Genomic DNA, 23,011 nt, shown 5'->3' on the forward strand with positions numbered 1-23,011 from the left:
TCTTTTATTTAATTGGTTATTTAATTGGATATCTATGTGGCATGCTGAGTTATACAGCCACATAGATTAGGGAAGTTTAGGGATGGAAAAATTAGGGACACGTATCATTTTCGAAAGAAAAATGCCTAATTTTTAATAATTGAAATCCGCAGCGCTTTCCAAGGAGAGGACCATGACCACAACTCCAGATGTCTTTTGTAGGATTGTTGACTGAAGTAGTTATAAATGGGTCTTGGGATTGGCAATGACGGGTTTGCACAAACGTCTTTTACGGAGTCCAGCCCCAAAATGGGCGAATGGAAGATGTTGAAAATTAGGTTTGGGCCTGGGCCATCCATGATGGGCTTGACCAGGATCTAATTGAAATAGAGAAGAGGTCGGACGTGGTTACCAATTAGCAACCTGTGTTGCAAACTTCGAGTGCGTGCTTCCAGACTTCAATCCTAGAGCGGCTAGCTTATTAGTTCAACCTTTGCGATTCATTTAAAATTGTAAAAAAATATACAATTTGAATCCAATCGTTTGGGAGGTATGCCACATCACACCATACTTTGTTTTTTCATTTTTAAAACTTACGACTTCTTATTCACCATTAGATGTAAATTGTAAATTCAAGGAAATTCGGAGCCCAATTCTTTGCCCAACTTACCGGTATTATTGAGATTCTGCTTGCTGACCAATGAGCCCCCGAAATATTACTATCACGCATCCACAACATGAAGACTGAAAATCCTACTTCAGACAACAAAGAAAAAAATAGTATGGTAATTTGAAATAGATAAGATAAATGAAGCAGCAATTAGCACATGACTGTTAGGTTGATACCAACAATTCAAAACAAGAAAATAGCATCTGAATATCTGTAGTAGTAGTAGTAGTAGTAGTAGTCAAAAACTCAAAACAGATAGACAGATGCATTTTCTGTAACTTTAATGGAGGATACGAGGGATGGCTATGTCTCAAGAAAGGCAGATAGCATTGTCCAGAACATCTATGGAAGGTAAGAGGGTTGAATATGTCTCCCCATCATCATCATCATCACCACCAACACCACCATCACCCCTTCCAGTTAGTATAGGACCTGGAAACCAAAAGTACTTATTCTCACCATCTCCCTCTTCATCACCGCCCTTTTCGCCATCTCCTTCCACCCATCCGTCCTCGGAGAAACTCCCTCTCTTGCAAGAAAATTTGTCTCACTCTGCAGCCGCTGTTGCCCATTCTCCATCTGCATTTTCGGTGGATCGCAAAGACCCGGATGGATTAGAACCTGAAAGTTCATGCCTAAAAGATCTGTAAGCAATTCCTTCTTCATATCAGCAAATTTTTTTACTTGAAAATAAAATGAGTGCATTATAAAAATCACAGTAATGATTTTGGAATTAGATATCTTGCTTGTCAGTATGATCACATAAAACTTTGAATGTAACCTACCGGGACCCTGCTGCCTCGAGAGTATGAGGTTTTAGAAAACTTTGACTGTTAGGTTACCACCAGGGTTCACTAGGGTGTGTTTTACACCAGCAACCAGTCAAAAGCATGCAAATTGCAAAACCTAACTACAATCAAGCTGTCTAGGTCTAAGACCATCCACACACCATTTGACCTGCAGCTGATTGCAGGTTCAAATAAGCACCTCCTCACCTGCTTAACAAAAAATTCTTTAGGATTCAAAGAAAAAGGAAAAACAGAAAGGATACTAAAAGCATAGCAGCAATTTTTAACTAATATATTTACCACATGGAACATACAGGTTGTTGTGGCTTTTACAAAAATGCTGCAATTGTTGTGTCCAACATTCATTGAAGGGAGATACAGATCTTGAATTCTTGATTCGCAAGAAATATTAGCTGGTGCAGCCGTTTCTCATCATTTTTCTGTTCAAGATTTTTCTATCACAGTTCTTAACATGTGTGTGCAGTCCTGCTGCCTAACAATTCATTCTTGTTTTCTAACAAATGTATCCAATCTGTGTAATAGTAAGATCATATATAACCTAAAGTTGCCTCTAGTGAGAATACAAGACATTCCAGATTTCTCAAAATCAGGAATAGAGAATCTGCTTATAACTTACAACATCATAGTTCTGAAGAACAAATTGCAGGGACATATTGTATGCCTGCAATTTTGACGCGACATGCTCCAAGGTTTTGATCATTGACTATAGATTGTTGAGATCATGACCAGAAGACGCAGTCCTTCCATTAATTCCACTTTTATTACAACATATCAAACTTTCAAGGCTTAAAACTCAAATCTTTTACCTCTCCTTGTTTTGATTTTCCTTCTTTGCTTGCTTTGTCATATAATAGATGTGTCCATCAAACAACAAACAGATTTACTTACCCCTTCACAAATTGTAAGATTTGGAGAAATACAAGTAGACGCCGGTTCTCAACAGCACCGAGCCTGGGAAGTCTACATCTCTTCCCTTCTTTCCTTGCATGTAAAATGCAGCATGTGGAACAAAATACGTATTCATACAATTCTCTGATTATAAATGTACGATTTGGAGAAATACAAGTAGGCTGCCAATTCTACTGCACTAAGTCCAGCAAGAAGCCAATAGAAGTAGTCGAGATGAGCACGGTTCAGATTATTCGAAAACCAGCTATATCGACCATCCCCATCAGTAGCTTTCTCAATTATGGATATTAGAAAGCTGCTTAAAAAGCTTCCAACACCAAAGATACTGAGGTAAAGGGACATACCCACGCTCCTTAACTCATGTGGGACCTGATCATAGAAGAACTCTTGTAGACCAACCATGGTGAACACGTCAGCAGCTCCAAACAACACATATTGGGGAACCAACCACCACACACTCATTGGAATCGTCACATTTGGCTTGTCAACCAGCCCGTATTCTTGAGCAGTTTTGAGCCTTTTAATCTCAACTAGAGCTGCAACTGCCATCGAGAGAGCAGAGAAAAACATCCCAGTTCCAATTCTCTGTAGCATTGATATACCAGAAGGTTTCCTGGTCATACCTCTTGCGATGGGAACAAAAATGCGGTCGTAGATAGGAAGAAAGATCACAATGGTGAGACTAATGAAGGATTGTAGGGAAGCAGCAGATATGTCAAAGCCAGGTGTAACTGTTCTGTTCAGGGTAACTCCTTGTTTGGTGAAAAAAGTCGAGGATTGTGCAAATACAACAGCATATACCAAACTTGTAGTCCATATCGGAACAAGCCTGAGTACTGCTTTTGCTTCTTCGACCTCACTAAGGCTACACACCATTCCCAACTTTTTTGAGCCATCTGGCGCAAGAAAGGCTTTGTTGAGGAACCTGAATTTGAGCAAAATTGTGAAATTCAGAATAGCTATGGTATAGTGAAGCAATGAAAAAGGATATAGCAAATAGAACTTTGATAAGTTGAAGCAGCGAAAAGACTGTTTCAGAAGTGAGCACTCCTTTGTTCAATGTTGTTCGTGTTAGGGTATCATGACACATGATCAGTTGTTCTGTACGAGTTAAATCAGACAAGACAGCTGCAGTGCAGCATTGTTTGCATAGTCCCATGGTACGAGAATGTTACATTTGAAGCAAATGATACATCCCTGGATAGTAACGTGCATACTTACTGAAATTGAAAGCCAGCAAACAAGATAATGAAAACTTTTACAAGTTTTGAGATGCAATGCACGACAACATACAAATAAAATCAGACAACACAAGGCCTAGGAAAATTAAAAAAGAAATTTAGATGCTCCAAATTTCATCCATACTATAATGCAATTCTTTTCAAATCAACAATCTTTAATCTTTTTAACCTTCTCCAATTTTTATATACTAAAAATATGCAGGAAATTAATTTTCTTACTTGAACTGCTGAGAACCATGATAGGGTAAGACTCTCAGAGCTTCATGTTCAGTAGTTATTGCCGAAGGACTAGTCCGCCAGTTCCTAAATGCTGTAACATATACTTTACCGATCCTTAAAAATGGGTTTTTTTGATCCCCTTTGATGCTATATCGGTAAGTCTTTGTTCCAAGTAAGAAAACAATCAGGGCAAAAACCATTGCAATACAGGGTATTCCGAATCCAAGGGCCCAATTAAGATTGTCTTGGATATAGTTTAAGACGACTAAAGTCACCACTGTGCCACCACACATACCAAAATACCACCAATTGAAGAATGAACTTTTGGCTTTGGTCTCCTCTGGGTCTTTTCCATCAAACTGATCTGCTCCAAATGCCTGAACACAAGGCTTGTGTCCACTTTGCGCGACCGCCACTAGGTATAAAGAGAAGAAGAATAACAAAACTTGAAGCTGATATGGAGAACATGATGTGCTTTGACAGTCAGAACTGCTATGCGAAGGAAGCACTGCTGACAGAGTCAATAATCCCAGTCCCTGCCATTTATTTCACAAGGCAAGATCTTTAGACACAAAACAAACAACAAATACATAATCATTACCAGTGAATGCAATGATTTAAAAAAAAAATGGTTCATTTCCTATTCAAATTGAAAAGTTTTCAGGGATAAGTATCATCTTCTGTCCTTCGTTTTAGCTGCAAAGAACCTCCTGTCCTATCAGTTGAAATAGAACGTTATTTTATCCACTCAAATGTGTTAAAGAAACATAGACTTCAAATAGAAACCAAAGTCAAGTCAACCACAACTTAATTCTCTCTCACGCCCACCTTTTTTTTTTTTTTTGATTGGAAAAGAAATTTATTCAAGCACCAAGGGGGTGCAACCCAACAGAAATTACAGGGGAGCAAGATTCAAATGATCGAAAATATTCCCAGAGAAGGACAAACTCCAAAACTTAAGACAATTAAACCAATTATCTATGAAACTGTCAATGGATGATTCTTTGTTGTTGAATACTCTGTTGTTCCTCTCAAGCCATAGCAGCCACATCATGGACATAGGAACCAATTGAATGAAACTTCTTTGACTCTTGTCCCCGCCGAGAGAGTGCCAGGCTATGGACTCCTTATCCACTGTAGAATTTGTGACCCAACAAATGCCCAACATCACCAAGGCATTTGTCCAAGCTTTGGTGGACCAAGGACAATGTAGGAGAAGATGACTAATTGATTCTGATACTTCCTTACATAAGCAACATCTATTCACCAGATGTAATCGTCTCCTTTGCAAGTTATCCAAAGTTAATATTCTCCCCCAAATAGTCTCCCAACAGAAGAACACTACTTTAAGAGGAGCTTTGGATTTCCATATCCATAGCCAAGGATATTGCAAGTTACCAAGGTGAAGCTTATCCTTTAGGAGCTCCCTGTAAAAAGAACTCACAGAGAAGAGCTTATTGTTTGCTGCCTTCCACCATAGTTTGTCCTCAACTGTGGGGTTAATTTTAGTGTTGTACATGAACCTCCAGAAGCTAGTAAACAACTCAACTTCCCAATCCTGAGCATCCTGATTGAAGCTTTCCAAGAGATACCTCCAGGAGAAATGTGGTAAAGCTGCTCGATGAAAGCTTCTTTTCTAGAGGCTAAACTGTATAAATTAGGAAAAGAGGCTTTAAGAGATGTTTCTCCTGTCCAAACATCATCCTAGAAGCTAATGGAACTTCCCCTACCAGCATGAAATTGAGTTTGAGCAAACCAAACATCCCACCCATTCATAATGGACTTCCATAAACTGCAATCATAGGGATCGCTATGAGGTTTGGTAGACCAACCCTTATTATCTGTGCCATACTTACAAGCTATAACTTTCCGCCACAAGAGATCTTGGTTGGTGGCGAACCTCCGCAACCACTTCCCAAGAAGAGCCTTGTTGAAAGTAGTCAACCATAGGGATCTCTCACGCCCACCTTTTTCACTTATAAATACATCATCATCATCATTATGGAAGCCTTTATCCCAAAATTGGGGTGTAGCTACTTGAATAATGGGAGAAGTTAGTTGGAGTTGGATTCCAATAAATGAATCCCCATCTACAAATATGGAATTTATTACACCAACCAAGTCACTAGATTGCTGGATTGGAGTACCTCAAATTATTTGTATATAAGCTTACTCATTCCAGTGACCAGAAACCTCATATAATCTGCACACAAGTAGAATTAATAATTTTTCCTGACACTACACATCTATCATATGATTTTAATTCATTTTGTTCAGGGGTGCCAGGGTTCAGCCTGGGTCTAATAATTTGAAATCATAAATACAGAAATCTCTTCCAGATCATGTCCGTTTAGTGTTAACAGTGTCTCACAATAACCTAGAGGTAGTAGGTCCAAATCCTGGAAAAATGGAAATAGTCTTTCCATACTAGAGCAGAAGTTAAAGTGACGAACAGAAACAGAAATTGAATAGAGAATAGGATGAGAGTGTCAATGGAATACCAAGATGTATATAACAGAAGAGATAATGATGGTGCGGAATCGGCCCAGGAAAGAATCGGCGATGAAAGCCCCAAGAAGTGGTAGCAACGACGCGGCGCCGGACCAAGCGTTGACGTTCTCTGCTGCTGCCGCGTTGGATTGACCGAGCGGCCCTGTCAGGTACGTTACGAGATTCGACGATATCCCATAGTAGGCGAACCTCTCCGCAATTTCGACACCTTCACAGAAATAGTGCATAAAATTCAACAGATTAGAAGTTACTTATCCATATTGATAAACATAAATTGATTCTGAGAGTAAGTATTCCGCCTCTTCGTTTACCGATGATGAAAGAGGCCGATCTCCAACCGCCGGAGGAAGATCTAAGGGCGGGACGGCCATTATAATCGGCGGAGCCATTGACGGTTGTGGCTTCCAGAAGCGGCGATTCAGCGTCGGAGTGGCCGGAGAGGACCATTCTTCTACCTACAATCTCCACCAGGTAACAGTTGGCCACCTCACCTCTCAGTCCCTGCCACCAACTACTTGAAGCCAAACAGATTCTTCAAATGGATACTATGCACTCGTCACTCACTCGGCTATAAACTACAAAGACCTGCTCAATTATTGCAGGAAAAAACGAACTGTCGACATTAGAAAGCACGTCAAGGAATATGCTGATTGGGTTTTTTTTTGTTGACCGAACATTTTTCTAAGCAAAGGTAAATCAGTTGCCGTTGCAGTGTGGGGAAAAAAAAAATTAAACCACCTCTCTGATAGCAAGTTGGTATAGCAGTCAAACCCTACAAATTTTAAAGGTATTAGGTTTGATTCTCAATAACATTATTGTGGAGATGCGTTAAATTTTGATCAAACTTTCGAATAAAAATTTATGTACACTCGAGTATAATTGCTCAAGTATAGAATATAGATTTATAACAAATGAGACCCATGATAAATGTCGAAAGAACAAGTTTGTACGCCAAAAGGTTCTACAAAAAGGAGTTTGCCTTTCTTTCAATACAAATAACCACTGTGCCACCACACATACCAAAATACCCAAAATAATGAAATATGCAGAAAATTCACTTTCCTTGGTTGATTATATTTTTTTTGGTAACCGATAACTTATCAAGACCACCTATCAGCACACTAGCAATCTAATTCTAAGCTCGCTCTCATCCCCACTCCTCCATCTCGCCAACCCATCAAGTTCAAAATTCAGTTGGGTCTCTACAAAAATCAGTAACAAATCCTTCAACTTCAAAGTTCAAGAACTTTTTTTGCCAAATCTCCCCAACCTCCCACACATCATGACTGCCAAACAAAAATTGGCCCCCAACCCTCACCATATTCTCCCAATCAGGCCAAAAACCTTTCAATTTATTGGGATGAGGGCATAAAGCCAATGTAAGTTCATATATGAGAGATGCAATTGCACCAATATTATGGCAGAGAGAACATTTTCAAGCAGGACAACAGATCCAATCCAATAACTTGGCCTGAACTCTTGGACATCTACAGAGCACAGACTCTAGAACATGGTAAAAGAAAAACAAAATACAGTTGCATTCCTCATGTTTTTACGAAGCATATTTACATGTGAACTAAACAGGCTAAATGCTCTGAAATCACAACAAAGATGATTACCTTGATGGTCAAAGGTACAGGAAACATGCAGTCCAACCTAAAAAAACATCTCCTAGCGACTTCAACAAGTTTATAAAATGATACAAGTCTTTCTTTTTTCAAGAGACCAGCATTCAGAGAAATTATTCGTATGGCAAACAAGTTTGCATCTATACAGCTCCTCGAGAAGGCCAAGTTGTCTTGCTAGATCTTCTACAAAGTTCTACAACGTTAAATAAGCCTGCATACCAGAATAACTAGTCAACAACAGTTGAAAAAAACTAAAATTCTTTAAGTTGGAAAGCAAACATCCCCCATTGAATTCTATATGTCACACTTAACTCTTCCTCTCTCTTTTACACACACTAGCAAAGACATAGACATGCAAGGCATTTTTCAACCAAGTGTTTCAGGAGTTATTCTACTTCCATGGAGCCATTAAGTTGTCAGAATTTTTTTAAAAAAATGTCCAATTAAAATTAATATTTATCAAGCATATCAGAAAACTACAAACCCTAGGTTACACTTCTCCTCCAACTATAGCTATTCAGCAACTTTAAAAAATGCTGACACCACAACATATCCCAAATCCTTAAGGGTAAACATCCAAAGTGGGTGATGTCACGGCCATTGATTTTTGCTACTAAATATATTATTGGGCATATTTCTTTCATTGGCTCTTGAACATAGTTTTTCTTCTTCTTTTTGGTTGGGGGTGGAGTGTTGGCGAATTCTACGTCGCCCATAAGGAACAAAGATTCACTTACCATATCTGACTGATTTTTTTTTTGGAAGACATGGTTCATCCTTCCTCATCTTCAGACTGAGAAACATTCTTGGAAGTCATCTCAGAATGAACAGAATGCACTGGTGCCCCTACAGCCAAAGCAATTCAAAATCAATCATACATTCATACCTTTTTGAATGCAAAAACAACAACATATCACATAATAAAACAGTAACAAAAGAAGGCAAAATGATGCATCTTTTAATAATTTAACATCAAACAAAGCAAAAGAATTGCATTGAAGAAGTGCCAGGACCCTGAACCAACTAAATTAAACAAAGCACCTTATACATCTCCTCTAAACAACTTAAGCTTTGCAAACAATCTCATCAAAAGCTTCTTCTTCCCATTCTTCCACTAATTTCTCATCCATTTCATTTTTATCACTTCCATCAATGTCTTGACGCTACTCCCTCCTCTTCTTAGAATCTTGTAATAAACTTTCTCAAATTTTCACACTGAAACACCTTTTAAGTTTCCATATCATCTGATTACAAGTTCTATCGTACATCAAACAAGAACCATCTGATGAGACATATTTTTTCAAAATTGACATATAACTTCACTCGTGCAAGATATATAGCTTCATTATATCATGAAAAAGTACAAAATAATGGATCTCTCTCTATCTCTCCCCCCCCCTCCCCCTTATTGAGAACCCAATATTCTTTCCAAATCAAAAAGCACCCTAAAAATTGTATACATTATGAGTAGACAAGAATGAAACAGCTTTCTAAAAGAAAACTCAAATCCTATAAAGGTATAAAACAAGGGTAAACAACACCCGTGCACAAGGCTTCCGCAATGGACGGGGTCGGAGACATACAAGATGCACGCAGACCTTACCCCCACATAATATGTTGAGAGGCTGTTTCCATGAATTGAACATGTGACCTCTAGGTTCCACTCCTATAACTCTACCACTGAGCCACATGTTCGCCTGTCTCCAATGCTAGAGGTGAAGAAAGTTAATTCAACAGGAAATTGACAGATGAGCAGATGTATCTATTTCGGAAATCAAAATTTTTTGTGCTCCTACTGTGTTATAGTTTGCATGTATATGATAGACAAGACTGCTTGCAGATGCTAGACAATCACTGACAGAGACTGCAAGAACCAATTGCATCCATGAACTTACAGGTTATCCAACTATATTAAATAACAGATGGGCGAGTCAACTTGAAAACATCATGTCATATTCATATCAGAAGACTGCCATGGAACACTATCAGTCTATCACGATTAAATTGGCCGCATAAAACAATTCAATTCAAAGTATTAGTAATATGGAATTGACGATATTAAATCAAGGAATTCATCAACTTACCATCAATTTGATTACTTTCAATCCCAAAAAACCAAGCCACAGGTATAAGTCTCACAAACTTATGTAAACACCAGGCAATTGATCAACTAACAATCCATTTTTCCCACATTCTATTCCAACTATCCAAAACAAGAATTCATAATAGACAAGACTGCTTGCAGATGCTAGACAACCACTGACAGAGACTGCAAGAAAAAGGCAAACGAGAACCAATTGCATCCACGAACTTACAGGTTATCCATCTATATTAAATAACAGATGGGTGAGTTGACTTGAAAACATCATGCCATATTCAAATCACAAGACTGTCATGGAAATCTAGCACGATTAAATTGCCCACATCAATACAAAACAATTCAATTCAAATAATTAATAATAAGGAATTGGCGATATTAAATCCAAGAATTCATCAACTAACCATCAATTTGATTACTTTCAGTCCCAAAAAACCAAGCCACAAGTAAAATAAATCTCACGAACTTATGTAAACATCAGGCAATTGATCAACTAACAATCAATTTTTTCCTCATTCTATTTCAACTATCCTTCCCCCAAACTTCCAAGTTCCTCCTCAATCCAATCACATCCATCTCCAAAATAAAATTCACAACAAAAAGAAAACAACTTCCCTACGAAGCTGACATAAAAATCCAATCAACTAAAGTACAAATCCCATTAAGAGAAATTAATTACTTAAAAAAATACCCTTAATAAAATAATCCGCGGAGGGGCAGCCTCTGACGGTGGTCGTGGACATGGTCTCCTCATCGGTCATCGGATTGGCGAGCTTCTCGACCAACTGAGCAATCCCGTGGGATTGGGATCGCGGAGGAGGGACCCAGTACGATGACCCAGGAAGGAAAGGAAGCCAATCGGGCGCAGACCGCTTCACCATGATGCGGTGGATTGCATCCTCCAGTCTCTGCAACAGTGGATCCGAGCTTGACGCCCCCTCCGACGAGAGGTCCTCGTGGTAAATGGAGGGTTGGTTAGATTGGGCGCGCAAGGTCACCAGACGCGACGGTGGCTTCACGGTGGTTAACCGCATCAGGCTTTGGCATGAAAGGGCCCGAGCCATATGGTTGGGGTTTGGTACTTTGGTTTGGTTGGGGCGTGATAGGATTGCTTTAGAGAGAGAAAACGGCGTGATTTTAGGCCTTGAAAGAGTGGCAGTGTCCTGTATTTATAGTGAGGCGACCATCGCATATTCTCGATGCCTCCATTATCTTGACACGTCATCGTTTCTTGTATATTACGTTGATTGCTTCTTTATTTTTCCTTCAAAAACTTTTTGTTATCATTTTTTTTTTTTAAAAATAATAGTTTGTCCAAAATCAATTCAATTTAGGTTTAACCGAATGCAGGATCTATCCCAACATAACCAAAATAGGACAAAAAAGAGAGGCTTAAATTGGAAGTATTTTGTTAGGTGTAATGATAAGGATCCGAGCAGCTAATATCATAGTTATCTTGATGCAAACTAACAACCCAGGCCCAACCGACACCCACACACGCATGGGCCTGCTGTAACCAAGGCTCAGGATCAAACCCAATCTCTGGGATGGCCCGAAAACCTTGGTTATTAGTTTAAGGCAAGCCTCACGCATATATGACATGAAACTTGCTCCCACTCTTCCGACGTGGGACAAGGGAACGCTCCCTTTCACATGCATCGTATCTACCTTGTTAAGTTGTACACACATGATTTTATATCCATCATGTGGGACATGTGAAGTCTATAAATTCACTTGGATATTATATATTCAATTCGATAGTTGGGATAACTGGAATACGAAATTTTAGAATTTCATTATTTTTGTTTTCTTAGTATGTAATTTATTGGTCCAATGGGATCATGGGATTGTGTTATGTAACGTGTTTACCAACTCATAAGTCCTTGGTCAATGTCTTTCGTCTCTCTTACATATTTATTATATATGGTAAGTGGGTTTGGTGGACTAGAGCCCAAGATAGAGGCATTTTATTTTACATTGTGGCACATCTTTATAGATCAACAATTTTGGATAAGAAATTTATTGAAATTGAACCGTACTGATCTATTTGTTAAATTTAGAATATTTAGTGACCTAATTGAAAATACCCATATCTTTTCAACGTCCTATGCATAAGTTACCGTAATTTACAATGTACTATCCGTAATTTGCCATATTTTATAGTGTATTATGCACACTTCACCCAATTACAAACATTCAAATCTTTGACATGTCAAAATTGAGTTAGAAGTCCTTGCAGTTTTCCACATCACCGTCAGATATGTTCAACAGTATGATATTCACGTTGTTTTTTTTTTAAATTTAAAAAATAGATTGAACTGTGTGATAGGAAACTGCCTGCAGTCCCATTCCAGGTACCCAAGCTGGTCAAAAATTGCCTTCTAAATTTTGATACGTGAACTTCCTTTGATTATTTTATTAATTTCTTTATTTTTTCGGACAAGCAAAATAAAGACAATCGCCAAAATAGGTGGTGGCTCACAAGTCAAGTCACAAGCTTTTGAAAAAACATGCAAGGTGGGTCAAGTCAACTGGCCCAAATATTTTCCTATTTCGATAGTTCAGACTTCAGAGTTAACTGGGATGCTTCCGGCCCATTAGACAGACGTAGCCCACGTAGTCAAATCTCATTGGTCCAAATTTTGTCGTCATCTGATGTTTTATCAAAACGCAAATTTAATTGTCGTTTTTTGGTGGGTCGTTCGTTTGCGAGCAATATTACAAATATTTTCTCCATCTCTGCGACATAAGCCGGAACTCCGAACCCTAATAATACACAAGACTCATTCTTTCTTCCTGCTCCAGAAGACCTGTAGTTGCAATCCGCACTTGCAGAGGTATGATTCTTATATTCTTCGTATTTTATTTTCCAAGGTTTGCTTGCAGATCTATTTACACCATATGCCTTTAGCTTTGTAAGTATTTACTTTATTTCTCTAATGGTAGTGCACGATTTTTTCATCTTTCGCGGCACGAATGAAATTAAGAATATCTCGATATGTATGTATCTTTATTTGATCAGAGAATCTTTATATTACCTTCCTGTATGTAATCTACTGACACTAATGAATTCAAGTTCCAGCTGCAGTACTGAGACTTGCGTGTTTAAATGGTTGCTTGAATCTATTTGGATCTTGAATATCAGAACAATTATGTGAAGTGCTTTGATGCAATTTATGTTACGAGTTGTCTCTGAATTATTGTTTTTGCTAATACCTTATAGTCAGTGCATCATACTAAAACCCATTAGAACTACAATTTACTTCTTCTATAAACTTAGGTCTGTGCAGTTAAGAAGGCAGCCATCTGCTATTTGCAAGATAACCGTGGGTATTTCTTGTTCTATCTTGCTTCAGAAATTCGGTGGTGTTTAACTGTAATTGTATGCCATGTTTCGTTTCTGAATGGAATCTGACAATCTCTCACTACTTCTTTACACAATTTCGTAGTTGTGATTGTCTTAACAGCTTTAAACTATCATTTTTTGTTAATTTCTGTTAGCTTCAGCTATTCTGTCATTATTAATGCCTGAAAGTCTGTGCAACGTGTTAAACACCCATATGATCTACATTTCAGAACTTCTGTGGACATAGCCACATAGGTAACCTTGTGTGGGAGATTCAGTGGTGTCTAGTTGCTAGGTACTGTGTCAGAGTCATCTTTTGTATCACTAATTCAAATATTTTATATTCTTCATTCTAATATCACTGTAACAAGTATTCATATATAGTTGCTTACTTGCTTTTATCTGACAATTTACTCATCGAAGTTTGCTTGCTTACTGTTACAGTTTGGAGACTGCCAAAATTCAATATTGCCAACGGTTCTGGACTGGAGTGAAACAGTTTTAATATTGACATTGGGTTATCATATAAGCTTAGCTTCATAATAAACCATGGCTATCCAGGAAATTTGTCGACTTATCTCATATTCCCAAGAGATTGTAGATGGACAGCCTATATATATTTCGTCAAATTGCCATCCCATTAAGGCTTTAAAGCTTGAACCTGCTGGGCATGCTTTCCATTATGCTGCTCGTAAGCTTATTGGTTGTAAAGAGGAAGATGTGGAAAGCGATGAGCAAGAGATGTCCAATGGCAAGGAACAGTCGTCTGTGCCATCATTTGATTCATTCAGCAGCAAAGGTAAAAAGAAATCCGGTTCCGAGGGGAAGCAACAAGATCACTATGCATTGTTGGGTTTGAGCCATTTGAGATACCTTGCCAGTGAGGATCAGATCAGAAAGAACTATCGTGAGTTTGCACTGAAGTATCATCCTGACAAGCAGGGTGCCCTTCTTCTTGCTCAGGAAACTGAGGATGCCAAACAAGCAAAAAAGGAGGAAATAGAGAACCACTTTAAGTCCATCCAGGAAGCTTATGAAGTTTTGATAGATCCTGTGAAGAGAAGAGTATATGATTCTACAGATGAATTTGATGATGAAATTCCCGTTGACTGTGCACCACAAGACTTCTTCAAAGTGTTTGGTCCAGCTTTTATGAGGAATGGTCGGTGGTCAGTTAATCAACCAATACTGGTTTTAGGAGATGAGAACACTTCATTAAGTGAAGTAGATAGTTTTTATGAATTTTGGTATAGCTTTAAAAGTTGGAGAGAGTTCCCTCATGCAGACGAGTTTGAGCTTGAAGAAGCCGAGTCTCGTGACCACAAAAGGTGGATGGAGAGGCAGAATGCAAAACTTAGAGAAAAGGCCAGGAAGGAAGAGTATATACGGGTCCGCACTCTTGTGGATAATGCCTATAAAAGGGACCCAAGAATACTGAGGAGAAAGGAAGAAGAGAAAGCTGAAAAGAAGAGAAAAAAGGAGGCTAGGTTTTTGGCAAAGAAGTTACAGGAAGAAGAGTCGGCGAGGGCTGCTGAGGAGGAGAAACGCCGGAAAGAGGAGGAGGAAAGACAAGCAGTGGAAGCTGCTCAGCAGCAAAAGAAGGTGAAGGAAAAAGAGAAGAAGCTGCTGCGGAAAGAGAGAACTCGTCTTCGAACACTTTCATCCCCTGTTTTGTCCCAGCATTTACTTGGTCTTTCTGATGATGATGTGGAAAATCTTTGTATGTCACTTGATATGGCGCATCTGAGGGGTATATGTGACAAGATGGAGGGAAAAGAAGGAATGGAGCTAGCTAAAGTTCTCGGAGGTGCTTGTGAATATAATCAAGATTCTGGGGGTAGGAAACAAGATGAAAAGAATACACATCAGAACGGTTCTGTGGAGGTTAATGGAAAAGGCCCACTAAGCAGCTCTGAGAGGAAGGATAAACCTTGGGGGAAAGAAGAGATTGAGCTTTTAAGAAAGGGGGTGCAAAAATATCCAAAAGGAACATCTCGGAGGTGGGAGGTCATTTCGGAATACATTGGCACTGGAAGATCTGTGGAAGAAATTCTTAAGGCAACAAAAACAGTCCTCCTCCAGAAGCCTGATGATGCTAAAGCTTTTGATTCTTTTCTTGAGAAGAGGAAACCTGCTCCGACCATTGTTTCTCCACTTACAACTAGGGATGATGTGGAAGGCAAGTCAACTCCTCAGGGGCCTGATAGCAGTACTGTCAAGACGGGTAGTCCAGAAAAGTCTGCCAGTGGAAATGAATCCAGCAAGAAGCCAGATGGTGCAACTTCCGCAAATGGAGTTTCTTCGAATGTGGATGAAGATGTATGGTCGGCTGTGCAAGAAAGAGCACTGGTTCAGGCTCTAAAGACCTTCCCAAAGGAAACCAATCAGAGGTGGGAGCGAGCTGCGGCTGCTGTACCAGGTAAGAGTGTGAACCAGTGCAAGAAAAAATTTGCTTCATTGAAAGAGAACTTCAGGAACAAGAAAACTGCATCTTAGGATGACTCTTCACGTGACGATATAGGCTATACATACATATGCATGAGTCCCATTTGATTTAAATTCTTTCGCCTTCGCTCTTGGGAAAGAGTCATTTCTCTGATATACCCTTTGCTTAGCCATAATATAGACTTTATTGGTAGTATTTTTTGAACTGTAAGCCCCTTAGAATGGAAATACTCTCAGAGATGTTATTGATTGACCATTGAAGGGGCATCATTTTGAGAGAGAGCATCCCAGTTTTGCTTTTACAGACGATGCTTGATTTTTAAGATTTATTGTGCTGTCCGAAACCTAGTAGTAGTAGTGGTAGTATGACATTAACGCCTAAAAAGGGTCAAATTTATTCATCTGTCGAGGCGCCCTTTAATCTTTGGAAATCATTCTTGATGATAAATATATTATTGTGCGAAACTTCACTATTTTTCTTTTCTTGGTGTTGTGCGCAAATCTTGTTTGCTCCATGGGTGGCCTGGATTCTCCTACTTTGTTCTGTGATTTTTGGGCAGCCATGTTCACAGTTATGGTTTAGGAGGAACAATGACTAATTGTGCGTGTATATGTATATACATCGGGCATGCATTTACAAACATAAATCACTAGGGTTGGCTTGCTTGGGACAAACCCTGAAAGGTAGTGGAACTAGATGATAATTGAAATCAAAGTTCGCAGCCGTGCTTCGTTGAGAATCCATGACTGTTTGTATATATAGACTGCTCAATGTTCGGCTGTTGAGACGTGTGAATCTCATTGAAGAAGTGGCTTCAAGGCGCGGCTTTTGATGGTTGTATCAGCCTTCGTAACCACCCCATCTCCCAAGTGGTTTCTTCTCTTTCATTCATTCATCAACACCTCCAGTACTGGTTTTGGATAATGGATATGATAAGAGGAAGAGAGGGCATGGATGATCAACCACAGAAACTCTCCATATTAAACATGCAAAGGCTTTAGTGAATTCAAGCTCATGCCTACTTGTGGTGATTGCAGATTTAGAAGGAGGATGCAGTTTGTGGTGGTGATGGTGGTCATTAAGACTTGAGAGTTTGCTTCACTTGTGATATAAACTACTCAAATTAGCAAAGGAATAGGGTAGCATTTCTTCAGTAAGAAAGTAATAAGATAAACATCCAATAGCTTGTTAGAGCAAAATACACAAGTAGACCACCAAATACTTGTAATAGAAATGATGACATACACTTGCTTGTAAGTTAATGCAATATAGTCCAACTCAATGAGGATTGAAATCAATTTGCCTTCCATTTGTTGCTATCTAAACTAATCAAATTTCTTAATCAGGACAATATCTTAATACTATTCACAGAATAAGTATTACTTACTAAGTTCGACTATCCGTAGGTATACATTGTTATCTAGGAACAAATTATCCATTTTGCTTGTATAATTTAAAGATGAGAAGTGTTACACATTAATAGTTTAGGGACATAATGTTGACATTTGTCAAAATTTACAAATCATGATTAGTCTAGGATGAAACTTGTACCTTTGGATAGTTGATCTGTGTTTATTAATGTTAACTTCATTTATTTTTTACATAAATCAAGCTAATTAAATACCTTCATTTTACCAACGAAATGTGGCTCGGTTGTTAATTGATTGGGTTAGATATATATATGTCCAATGTTCAATTCCAATAAAAAACATATTTTTCAATGATATTTAAAAAAAAACCTTGATTTTAATTACAAATCAACCTAATTTGTGTTCTAAGGAAAATATAAGTAAGAGATCACTTTTTTTAAATTTTTTTTTTTTTTTTTTTTGTCGTGATTCGTTTTTTCAGAGATATATATTTAAACGAAGAGAGGCATGGTAACTACAGCAAAAAATCAAATCATGCGTCGTTTTGATAGGTGCTTTTGCTTTTAACTTTCTCTGCTACTTACAGATCTTCTTCACTCACTCTCTGTAGTTCTTCCATAGCTTCGCGACGACGTACACAGCCACTCATCCATAATCGAGGATACAGCACTTTCAGGCCACTCACAGTCACTCGTACAAAGACCGGTATGATATCCTTCGCTTCAATTTGTGCGATTTATTTGCAGATCTGCCAACAGTCAGCAGCTTTGTGACTTAGAATATATTGGAATTCAAATAGAAACACAAAACGGAATCTGCTTTAAGTAGTTGAATCTGTGAGATCATGCAATTTTATACATGATTTTACGTTGTTTAATCTAGTTTTCCCTCGTATGAGTTTTTTCTTGCATTTGTGGTACCATTTTTTTTAATCTTATTGAAAAATATCTGAAATACGAGAAATATGTGTTTATAAGAAACTACGCTCGTTCTTGCTGAGAGAATTGTTATTAGTTTACTATTCCGTGTGTTCTGTTATAAGTAATCTACCGACACTTTTGAATTTGAGCACTGTTTTAATGTTGAAGTTGAGTTCTGCATCGCTTGGATCTTGAATTTCATAATGCTTACTCACCGAAAGGTCTGAAACAATCTTTGTTATGTATTGACAACTTTTTATATGACCATTTCATACGGATCTATGAATTTCAGCTCGGCGACATGCTTAGGTGGCCTGTTAAACTCCCATTAGGGCTACAATTCAGAATTTCTATAGACTTAAGTAATAATAGAGTTAGAGGACAGCCAGTCCTCTCTATTTGCTTGCTTGATAATCTGCTCAATCACCTTGCTTATTTGCTATTCGACCTTGCTTGGGAAATTTAGTGGTATATATGGCAGTAGTTGCTAGCTACTGTTTCAGAGGCTCATTCTCCATCTGTGTAAAAAGTATTGATTAGTTTCTTTTATATGAAAATTTAATTTTCCTGTAGTGAAACAGTTATTTGATGTTATCATATTTGGTATCATCCATTCGTCCCATATTAACAACTATGGTCTTGAATGATTGTAGTGAAGTAGGAGATAGTTGATGGTTTTGGAATCTTGTTTGTAAAGGAAACATCTATTTGCCAATTGCCAACTTCTTTTATTCAAGTTGCCAAGAGTGAGAATATACCTCTAACTGTTTCCCAAACAAAGAAGGCAACTTTTACTGGAAATTTTGGCTTCCACAAAAACTTCCAAGGGAACCCCTTTTTACAAGTCTACAACTGGTCACTCGAGCAATTACTTCATAGAAGCTTTTCACTGTGAACCCACTATCCTTGGATTCCCTCCAAATAAGGGAATCCTCTCTCATATAATTGATGGAGATTCCATAAATAGCCTCCACAAACCTGCTGAAAATGCCAAACTCCCAATCCATGGCATTTCTACTAAACGCATTGTTCCAAACATGGTTACGGCTGCTAAAAACGCTACATTCCTTAACCGCCACTTCCAATCCTTGGCATTTGTGGCTGTTCCAAAATGATCCAAAAAAGCATGATTGAAGCTAATAAATCCAATTGTACTTCATTCCCTCTTGGAATCAACTCAGTTCTGTTTTCTGACCTTTAGGTCTGTAACAGCTTCAGAACATAAGAATAGGCAAAATCTGCACATGTTTGGTTTTCATTACTGGTAACGTGAGCATTTTCGATTTCACTTTATGAGGTCTAACAGTGAAAATGTCGTGCAAAGTATGATACTGTTAGTGTTTTCTTCTGTCATTTCGAAGGGTACTAATTTCGTGTAGATGGCTTAGCAACTTGAAGCAATGGCGTACTTTTCTTTGTGACAATGTCTTAGGTGCTTTAATCTTGGACTCTTTGTAGCATTTCTTTTTGCAGCATTGCAACTAATACTTCTCCCTTTATTTCCTCATTTAATGACTATGTTTGGTTCTGCCTTTTGAGTTGGAAGCATTTGTGATATCTTGTCTTTTCTGAATCCATGCTGTTTTTATAGTAGAATATGTATTGCCTGGAAACCTCTATCTTAGCTCAGTTGAATTTTTATGATGTGCTTATGTTGGTAGTTTCTTTTGTTTTTTTTTTGTTTAGCTGTTTCAAAGTTGATTCCCACTTGCATGTAATTCTGTTAGTGCCTGTTTTATTTTTTTTCCCATGTCTCCTATTAATAAGCTTATTTTCAGTATGATAGAAGTGTTTCAAGTTTATTTTTCATCATTTTGTACGATTCTGTTTCGTGCTTAATATCTATGCTTTTTTTTTTTCCAGTTTTGAATCTCTTTCACTTACTGTGAGTGGTTGTCGGTGTGTGGTCTCTCTTGTCTTTCTTCAAGAAGCTTGATGGGTTCAAGATACCCATCCCATCAGCTCAGTAATGGCCTTTTTGTATCTGGCCGCCCTGAGCAGCCAAAAGAAAAGACTCCAACAATGAGCTCAACCGTCATGCCTTACACTGGTGGGGATATTAAGAAGTCCGGAGAACTTGGAAAAATGTTCGATATTCCCACTGATGGCTCTAGGTCTAGGAAATCTGGTCCTCTAACTGGTGCGCCTTCAAGAACCGGATCTTTTGGAGGTGCTGGTTCACAGTCAGGGTCAATGATGCCTAATGCTGCTCCCCGTGCTGGCTATACATCGGGTTCTTTATCATCTGGAGGCTTGCCAACTGCCTCATTGAAGAAGTCAAATTCTGGGCCACTGAATAAACATGGGGAGCCCATAAAGAAGACATCTGGCCCTCAATCTGGTGGAGTGAGTCAGCAAAACTCTGGCAATCTGCTACGTGTTTTAGCTGGAACTGGTCTCATTACATCTGGGCCTGTTACGTCAGGGCCCTTGAATTCATCTGGGGCCCCTCGGAAGATATCTGGTTCTTTTGATTCAACGACGTCATTCAAAATTAAGGGGTCATCTATTGCTCAAAACGCAGCTGTGACTACTATTAGTCAAGATGATGACTATTCTTTCTGGAGAAACTTCCCAAAGCCAGTATTCTGGTCTGTCATTCTGATATTTCTGATGGGGTTCGTTGCTAGTGGTTTTATTATTGTAGCTGTCCACAACGCCATCCTCCTCATTGTAGTTGTGGTTCTTTTCGGCGCAGTTGCTTCAATATTCATATGGAATGCATGTCGGGGGGAGAGGGCAATAATAAATTTTATTGATCGTTATTCAGATGTTGATCTCAGAACGGCAAAAAATGGACAATATGTGAAGGTCTCTGGGGTATGTGAAGAAAAAGAGAAGTTCATCATTATCTTTTGCTTATACTTAAGCTACTTATGTCGAAAGGGTTTATTTTTATGTTTTTCTGTAATTGTCAAAGGTGGTCACATGTGGTAATGTTCCCCTTGAATCATCCTTCCAAAGAGTTCCTAGATGCGTCTATACATCTACCTGGTTGTTCGAGTATCGAGGATGGGGTTCAAAACCTGCCAATCCTGCTCATCGTCATTTTACATGGGGGTTGAGATCATCAGAGGTAAGTGAAATGTTGACTGCATGTTTCTGATTGACAGTTCATCGTATCTACTTGGAGAAATTTTTGTTCTCTTATAAAGGCTTGTTTGACTCCCACTTTCTCTGGTCGTTTTTCTTTTCAATTTTCCAGACCATTAGTTGGAGGATTCACATGGTAACCAAAACTGCTTGTGCTTGTGCATCCCTTGGGAATGCACAATGCCATTCTTACTAGTCTTTTTATTCATGCTTCTATTTTTAAAAGTAAGATAAATGTTTTTTTTTTTTTTAGAGACATACGATTTCAAAATTCTGACTGGAGTTTTCTGTTTATTTTGTTAACAGAGGCATGTCGTCGATTTCTATATTTCGGATTTCCAATCTGGATTGAGAGCATTGGTTAAGTCTGGCAATGGGGGAACAGTAACTCCTTTTGTAGACGACTCCTTTGTTGTTAATATCAAGCCAGAGAACAAAGAATCATCTCCTGAGTTCATGAGGTGGTTGGGACAGAAAAGTCTTTCAAGTGATGATCGTATAATGCGGTTGAAAGAAGGGTAAGAAACAAACTCTCGCTTAAGGTTAAAGGTTCTCTAGCCATATGTATAGTCTGTGTGTTGTGTTGTGTGTTTATCATTATTTCTTTGAAAAAGTTAGGTTACAGTGCCTTTTATGAGAAGTTGGATCGGTAATATTGAACTGTGATTGTTGCCTTTCTAGGTACATTAAGGAAGGCAGTACAATTACTGTTATGGGAGTCGTTCAGAGAAATGAAAATGTGCTTATGATTGTTCCTCCACCCGAGCCGTTAGCGACTGGATGGCAGTGGAGCAGATGTCTCTTTCCAACAAGGCTTGATGGCATTGTGTTGAGATGTGAAGATGCATCAAATGATGAAGTTATACCTGTGTAGTTAGTGACGGGAAAATCCTGGCATTTTCCTTCATGGAAGTATATTGTGTTCCGCGGAGTACTGTTGATGGTGATAGAGGCTATGGTCGTGGTTTTTTTTAGTGATCATATTACCATTGATGGATGGTTTTTTTGTTAATTATTTTTGTTATATTCTTTGTCTTCTTAAGTCTTAACTCAACTTAGTGTATAGTTCTAAAAATGCTTTATTATTATTATTATTTATTTTTGTTTCATTCTCTTCCATACCAGTGGTAAAAAATTCAGAGATGAGGATGAATTTGCAAAGCTTTGAGTGAGAATGAAGTCATAGTAGCAGTTGCCATCGCTTAACAGAACGAGCAATGATGGATATATATATATATATATATATATATATATATATATATATATATGTTACCAAACGTTAGATATCATGTAATTTTCAAGCATTATATCTCATTTTTCCTAAACAAGTTTGATGGAATCATCACTCAAGCTAAGGGGTTAGAGTCCCATGCATCAATATTTTTAAATTTTTTTTAAAGATTTGAACTTGGACGTAATAAGCAGAATGGACTATCGCATGATCATTAGATTTTGGCTCGATTCTTAGCAAATCATTAAAAACAAAGTCTAAAATAAGTTGATTATACGATAATTTTCGACTCATTTGGAATTATTATATATTTATGCTATAGACAATGTGTGGGCAAGAAATACTAATAGAGTTGTCGGGCTAAAATTTAGAGATTTCAGGTTCAATTCCTAAAAATAACATCTCCACCTATCAATGGAAAATATAAATCTGCATACATTATGTCTGTCTGATTCCGCCTACTGCGATTATCTTGTGCAAAAGATTATTTACCTTTTTTTACCGTATTTGTGTCGAAAAATTACCGGCAAGAAAAAAAGAA

The 23,011-nt window shown here is 38.2% G+C and overlaps 5 protein-coding genes across 6 annotated transcripts; 3 read left to right on the forward strand and 2 right to left on the reverse strand.

Moving 5' to 3' along the window:
• Nucleotides 1-799: 799 nt before the first annotated feature.
• On the reverse strand, nt 800-7,061 carry LOC119991105 (protein NRT1/ PTR FAMILY 5.10-like). 2 transcript variants are annotated; one of them, XR_005466162.1, is made up of 5 exons: nt 6,650-7,061; nt 6,329-6,546; nt 3,828-4,363; nt 2,347-3,292; nt 800-1,270 (listed from the first exon to the last, which is right to left on the reverse strand). XR_005466162.1 is itself a non-coding variant. In XM_038837315.1 (4 exons), the coding sequence occupies exons 1-4, from the start codon at nt 6,783-6,785 to the stop codon at nt 2,479-2,481; spliced, it is 1,704 nt and encodes a 567-aa protein (XP_038693243.1). In that variant the 5' UTR covers nt 6,786-7,061; the 3' UTR covers nt 1,963-2,478. The 2 variants fall into 2 exon arrangements, 1 of the variants encoding a protein (XP_038693243.1); XM_038837315.1 differs by lacking the exon at nt 800-1,270 and having other exon boundaries at nt 1,963-3,292.
• On the forward strand, nt 914-1,892 carry LOC119991107 (pectinesterase inhibitor 10-like). The gene is made up of 2 exons (XM_038837316.1): nt 914-1,295; nt 1,754-1,892. The coding sequence occupies exons 1-2, from the start codon at nt 949-951 to the stop codon at nt 1,848-1,850; spliced, it is 444 nt and encodes a 147-aa protein (XP_038693244.1). The 5' UTR covers nt 914-948; the 3' UTR covers nt 1,851-1,892.
• A 791-nt stretch (nt 7,062-7,852) lies between the features above and the next one.
• LOC119992229 lies at nt 7,853-11,209 on the reverse strand. The gene is made up of 3 exons (XM_038838911.1): nt 10,756-11,209; nt 8,704-8,812; nt 7,853-8,177 (listed from the first exon to the last, which is right to left on the reverse strand). The coding sequence occupies exons 1-2, from the start codon at nt 11,126-11,128 to the stop codon at nt 8,739-8,741; spliced, it is 447 nt and encodes a 148-aa protein (XP_038694839.1). The 5' UTR covers nt 11,129-11,209; the 3' UTR covers nt 7,853-8,177; nt 8,704-8,738.
• A 1,560-nt stretch (nt 11,210-12,769) lies between these two features.
• LOC119991724 (dnaJ homolog subfamily C member 2-like) lies at nt 12,770-16,334 on the forward strand. Its single transcript, XM_038838143.1, has 2 exons — nt 12,770-12,901; nt 13,855-16,334. Exon 2 carries the CDS (start codon nt 13,960-13,962, stop codon nt 15,904-15,906), a length of 1,947 nt encoding a protein of 648 aa, XP_038694071.1. The 5' UTR covers nt 12,770-12,901; nt 13,855-13,959; the 3' UTR covers nt 15,907-16,334.
• A 1,407-nt stretch (nt 16,335-17,741) lies between these two features.
• On the forward strand, nt 17,742-22,348 carry LOC119992307 (uncharacterized membrane protein At1g16860-like). Its single transcript, XM_038839019.1, has 5 exons — nt 17,742-17,931; nt 20,010-20,966; nt 21,067-21,222; nt 21,546-21,757; nt 21,921-22,348. The coding sequence occupies exons 2-5, from the start codon at nt 20,082-20,084 to the stop codon at nt 22,111-22,113; spliced, it is 1,446 nt and encodes a 481-aa protein (XP_038694947.1). The 5' UTR covers nt 17,742-17,931; nt 20,010-20,081; the 3' UTR covers nt 22,114-22,348.
• Nucleotides 22,349-23,011: the final 663 nt, after the last annotated feature.

This window comes from Tripterygium wilfordii, chromosome 22, assembly GCF_013401445.1.
Source record: "Tripterygium wilfordii isolate XIE 37 chromosome 22, ASM1340144v1, whole genome shotgun sequence".
Classification (NCBI taxonomy): Eukaryota; Viridiplantae; Streptophyta; class Magnoliopsida; order Celastrales; family Celastraceae; genus Tripterygium; species Tripterygium wilfordii.

Coding starts and splice junctions, on each gene's coding strand:
- LOC119991107 (XM_038837316.1), top strand. CDS start 949: ATGGCTATGTCTCAAGAAAGGCAGATAGCATTGTCCAGAACATCTATG. Junction 1,296..1,753: donor AGTTCATGCCTAAAAGATCT/GTAAGCAATTCC, acceptor TGGAACATACAG/GTTGTTGTGGCTTTTACAAA.
- LOC119991105 (XM_038837315.1), bottom strand. CDS start 6,785: ATGGTCCTCTCCGGCCACTCCGACGCTGAATCGCCGCTTCTGGAAGCC. Junction 6,547..6,649: donor ATCGGCCTCTTTCATCATCG/GTAAACGAAGAG, acceptor ATTTCTGTGAAG/GTGTCGAAATTGCGGAGAGG. Junction 3,293..3,827: donor CATGGTTCTCAGCAGTTCAA/GTAAGAAAATTA, acceptor GCTCAAATTCAG/GTTCCTCAACAAAGCCTTTC.
- LOC119992229 (XM_038838911.1), bottom strand. CDS start 11,128: ATGGCTCGGGCCCTTTCATGCCAAAGCCTGATGCGGTTAACCACCGTG. Junction 8,813..10,755: donor CGCGGATTATTTTATTAAGG/GTATTTTTTTAA, acceptor CTTTGGCTGTAG/GGGCACCAGTGCATTCTGTT.
- LOC119991724 (XM_038838143.1), top strand. CDS start 13,960: ATGGCTATCCAGGAAATTTGTCGACTTATCTCATATTCCCAAGAGATT.
- LOC119992307 (XM_038839019.1), top strand. CDS start 20,082: ATGGGTTCAAGATACCCATCCCATCAGCTCAGTAATGGCCTTTTTGTA. Junction 20,967..21,066: donor AATATGTGAAGGTCTCTGGG/GTATGTGAAGAA, acceptor TAATTGTCAAAG/GTGGTCACATGTGGTAATGT. Junction 21,223..21,545: donor GGGGGTTGAGATCATCAGAG/GTAAGTGAAATG, acceptor TTTTGTTAACAG/AGGCATGTCGTCGATTTCTA.